Consider the following 4,203-nt stretch of genomic DNA (forward strand, 5'->3'; position numbering starts at 1 on the left):
GACGTGCCTGTACGGTATCGGGACACACTTGTTCATTTTCATATTTTAAAACAGAAATATAAATAAGAATATAAACGTTTACATTAGTAAAAGCAATAATTTTAAAAACAAAAAATCATTTTTTTTTTTTATTTTGACCAGGCAGGAGCTAGCCACCAAAGGCCCAAAGTTCTTTTAAAAAAAGAAGCGGGAGAGAGGCTGTCTTTGCTTGCCGAAAAGGATATTGAGTGGGCTGTGTAGTTTTTGTAAACTTTAGGCTTTTCATACGTTTTCAGCACAACATTTCGGTAATAAGTTGTTCTTTTTAACGTTACTAATATTTTGTTAATCGCCGTATCATATGTGTTGAGACCGATTGGGACAAACGTACGGTACAGCACGTACTAGTATCTAGTATCTCCTGACTTGGATGGTTGTGCTTATTAACTTGTATCCTGTCGCTTTCGGGCAGGGTGCTGTTTTGGACACAAAGACGTGAACACGGAAAAGACTGGTGTTATTGTGGTTGCGATGAATGGGATGATGAGAAGAGCTGCGGCCCCTCAGGAGGGGTGTGGAGTGTGGCTGGACACCGCAGAGCTCCGCCTGCTAAGTAAGCCAAAGGTGAGGACCTGTAGAGGCTGTAGTGTATATGTCCATCGCAGTAACATTGACTGTATTGTTTATATACGTTGCGTGGTTCAAGGTAATTCAATTTATTTGCAATAAACGTGATGCCCCCTCAGCCTCGCCTGACGCGCCCCATTTCGAAGCTGTTGAACCCTTTGGCGCCCTCTGGCGGCTACAGCCTGGCGGTGGCGCTCAACTTCACCCAAACCAGAATGCAGTTGCCTGCCGCTAGACAGACTTCCATCAGCTCCTTCTTCCTCCCACAGCACACAAGTAAGCGCCCTCAGAGAGGAATAACTCTGTGTTCTCCTATTAGCACTTACTCTCTATGCCTAAATTTAACGGCTCATTATGCGACCTCTGTATAACTTTTTCCTCATTCCCTTTTAAAACAGAAGAAAAGGCTGTGGCGTCTTCTGAGCCTTGTGCTGATCCGAGTCTGTCAGCGGTCCATGGGGGAACCAAGAGGAAGCATTGCGCTGAGGATGTTGAGGATGACCCTGATGCTGTCGTCCATCAAGACGCACAGGACCAACATGTCGACAGTGACTGTGAGCCTCGTGTAGAGCCAGGCAGTAAGGCTATGTCGCGGCATGTTTGGGCAACTCCAGAGTGTCCACATCTCCTCGACATGCAATGTCAGCGTGAGGAAGAAGGGCAAGTTGGAAAGAAGAGACGAGTCTGGCGCAGCCTCATTCTGGGAGGAACAAACGCAGAGGAGACCCACCAGGAACCAGCGGTTGATTATGGCGAGCCTAAGGAAGAACATGTGGCAGAGTCTGCTGCGGTGCCGTTAGGTGACCTTTTCACGCAGGATTCTGAGGGGAATCATGTACTGGCACACCGGGGTATCTCCAGAGAGAGGACAAAAAATGATGGGTCGTCTCTGGACAATCTTGGCTGTTCAGTTTTGTTTGGAGTACAGCTGTGTGAGGGAAATGCCTCCATCCAGAAGAGGCAAAGATTCCCCACTCTCAGGCCCAAGAAGGAGGGAAAGGAGAACATATCTGCTGATGCTTGGGGGCCGAGGTCTGGCTTAGGATCACCTCTGAAACAAACCACTTGCCGTCTTTCTACTCAATGGCATAGGAAGGAAAGTTGTCTAACCCCAAGGAAAACTGTCCCACTGTGCCTCCAGGAGGAAGAGGAAGACTCCTTCTCCAAGCTCTTTACACAGGATTCTCAAGGGCAGCATGTTATTGCCCATCGCAACTTCCAAACAAGAAGCCCATTGAAGGATCAAACCAACTGGATCAGCTGTAAAGGCATTAGCAACCATGTCCAGACTGTACGGTTCGATACGCTGCTTCGGGAGGACAGTGATGAGGACTTGGATCCAGAGATGCTTTTTACTCAAGATTCTCAGGGGAACATCGTTATTAAGCACTGAGAACCACCAAACAAATTGCAGTGTTAGTGCCAGGAATGCACATGGATTTAGTAATGGATCAATGTTTACAATATGATGAAAGTCAAATTCTAAACTCAAATTCTTTCCTCTGAGGGCAGCAGAATTATTTTATTTTAACACTAAGTAACTAAAGTGCATTAAATTAACTAAATGCACTGGGAATGTATATAGATGGTGAGATGAAGCATATTGAATGATAAAATACAAATGATATGTGTACACTTTTTAGTAACCTGAGGGTAACACTGCACTTATGCCTCTTTCTCTCTCACACACAGAGAAAAAAAAAAAAGGCAGTTTAGAGTAATCACTTTACCTCAAACACATCTTTTGACCATGGGATGAAATTGGGGGAAACCCATGTGAACCTAGGGGGACCATTCAACCTCGGCGTTGAAGCCTAGGAGCTGTGAGCCAGCAGTTCTATGCACTGGACCACTGCGCTCAGTGATTTAGAAGGTAATGGGGCAATTATGTTAAATTTATAGCACTGCAGCGCCACACACTAGCACGTCTGAGAAGATGCCTCAAAATTCCAGCACCACCTTTTCCAATTAAATGCCAAAGGTTGGGAGCATTTAGATTGTGAACTGTCAGCCACGGTGAATTTTCACTAAAATATTTTATTTGAAAATCCATTTGCCATTACAATAAATGATTTGCTGAGGGTTACAACAACCAATGAATAATATAGTGCTAAGGATGATTTCATCTTGGTATGAGATCCCTTTGTTGACAAGTCTCATGCTCAGAATTTTCACTTTGTTGTAATCTAAAATACTTGGAGATAATGACAAAAAAATTGTTCTGCAAAGCTTTCTTCCTCCTAGTCTGCTTTATTTCTTTAAATGATTCAAGATGTTAGTACTTGTACTGTGAATAAACAGTAACTGTTTTATTGGCAATTCTGTTTTTAGCCACTGAGTTATGGCAAGCATGTAACAGGTATGTGCCACAATACTGATCTGATTTCCCTCTGAATACAAAATATGAATGGGATGCCTAATTCCCACTGCATTTTCTTGTATTTTCCAATTGTGACAGTCATTGCCATTGGTCCAATGCAAGAAACCAGAAGAAGAAACTCAATGTTTAAAGGGAACAATAATATCAGAGTGATCAATGATGGCCTATTCACCTACGTAACAATGCAATTAATAGGCCACTGTCACCTGGTTTCAAGTAAAGAAAAAACTCAATTTACTAATGCTAAAATTTCAAATGGTGTGCATTTTTGAGTCTCGATGCATACACACCAATCACTACAATCTCAGGATAGCATTACTTTAATGTAACACTACATTATTTGTGATATGGTTAAATTATACCTGTAGCCAAATTAACAATCCAGAAGGATCAGCAAATGTTAGTGATTTTTGGAAAATACAATATTATTACCCGTGGTTGTATAAAAAAGCCGCCGGAACACGACCACATTCCTTGTTGAGCACAGTGTTGGAACAGACTGACTTGTCAGTCCTGACATCAGAAACATCCCTTTGAGAAGAGAAATACGCACGATGCTACTCTGACCGAACTTAAGGTAGACTTTTACACATCAGCGTCGCTGCACTCTTCCGGCTGTAATTTTTATAGCTACAGAGACACACACAGGACTATGGCACAAGTGTGAAAAATGCTGGTAGTGGAATATGTCAGGAGGGAATTTTTATGGAATTTCAATTTTTTGATTTCAGTAGAAAAAAAAAGTCATCGTTAAAGCTACAACTTGACCAAAAATCATTTAGTGCAAAATAAAGATGAGAAAATACATATCAAATCGATTTCCCACTTCTATGTGCAGCTAAATTCACACCTAGTGATCTAGGTATTGTTTGAGAACATGAGAAAAATTACGCGAGGCTCTGCGTGTCAATGGCTGTGTATGTTTGTAGTAGTGGTTGTTGAATCTGCATTTTTGGTTCTTGCAGTTTGCGACGAGGGGGTAAGTAGTGGGGGGTTAACTTTGGTGTTAACATTGAAGTAATTCTATTCCAAGAGACACCGCAAAGTGCTGAAGTAGTATGGAATCTATTGAAACAGGCTTGCTGCTGAACTATTTGACTATGGTATCTTAGCTAATTGTGTCTTACAAAACGCACAAATCTCTATTCAACTCGTTCATCGTTGAAAGAAGGTGAAATATCCAGTGGTGCAGTGAGGAACGTCAGACCAAAGGGGGA

At 42.3% G+C, this 4,203-nt stretch overlaps 1 protein-coding gene across 1 annotated transcript; it reads left to right on the forward strand.

Moving 5' to 3' along the window:
- Window positions 1–202: 202 nt before the first annotated feature.
- Window positions 203–2,207, forward strand: aunip (aurora kinase A and ninein interacting protein). Its single transcript, XM_018750431.2, has 3 exons — window positions 203–603; window positions 726–882; window positions 1,005–2,207. The coding sequence occupies exons 1-3, from the start codon at window positions 511–513 to the stop codon at window positions 1,997–1,999; spliced, it is 1,245 nt and encodes a 414-aa protein (XP_018605947.2). The 5' UTR covers window positions 203–510; the 3' UTR covers window positions 2,000–2,207.
- The last annotated feature ends 1,996 nt before the right edge of the window (window positions 2,208–4,203 follow it).

Source organism: Scleropages formosus, chromosome 23 (genome assembly GCF_900964775.1).
Source record: "Scleropages formosus chromosome 23, fSclFor1.1, whole genome shotgun sequence".
NCBI lineage: Eukaryota > Metazoa > Chordata > Actinopteri > Osteoglossiformes > Osteoglossidae > Scleropages > Scleropages formosus.

Bases quoted from the DNA above. Each gene is read 5' to 3' on its own strand.
- aunip (XM_018750431.2), top strand. From the start codon at position 511: ATGAATGGGATGATGAGAAGAGCTGCGGCCCCTCAGGAGGGGTGTGGA. The intron at 604-725 runs GTGAGGACCTGT...ATGCCCCCTCAG, and splicing joins GCCTGCTAAGTAAGCCAAAG to CCTCGCCTGACGCGCCCCAT. The intron at 883-1,004 runs GTAAGCGCCCTC...CTTTTAAAACAG, and splicing joins CTTCCTCCCACAGCACACAA to AAGAAAAGGCTGTGGCGTCT.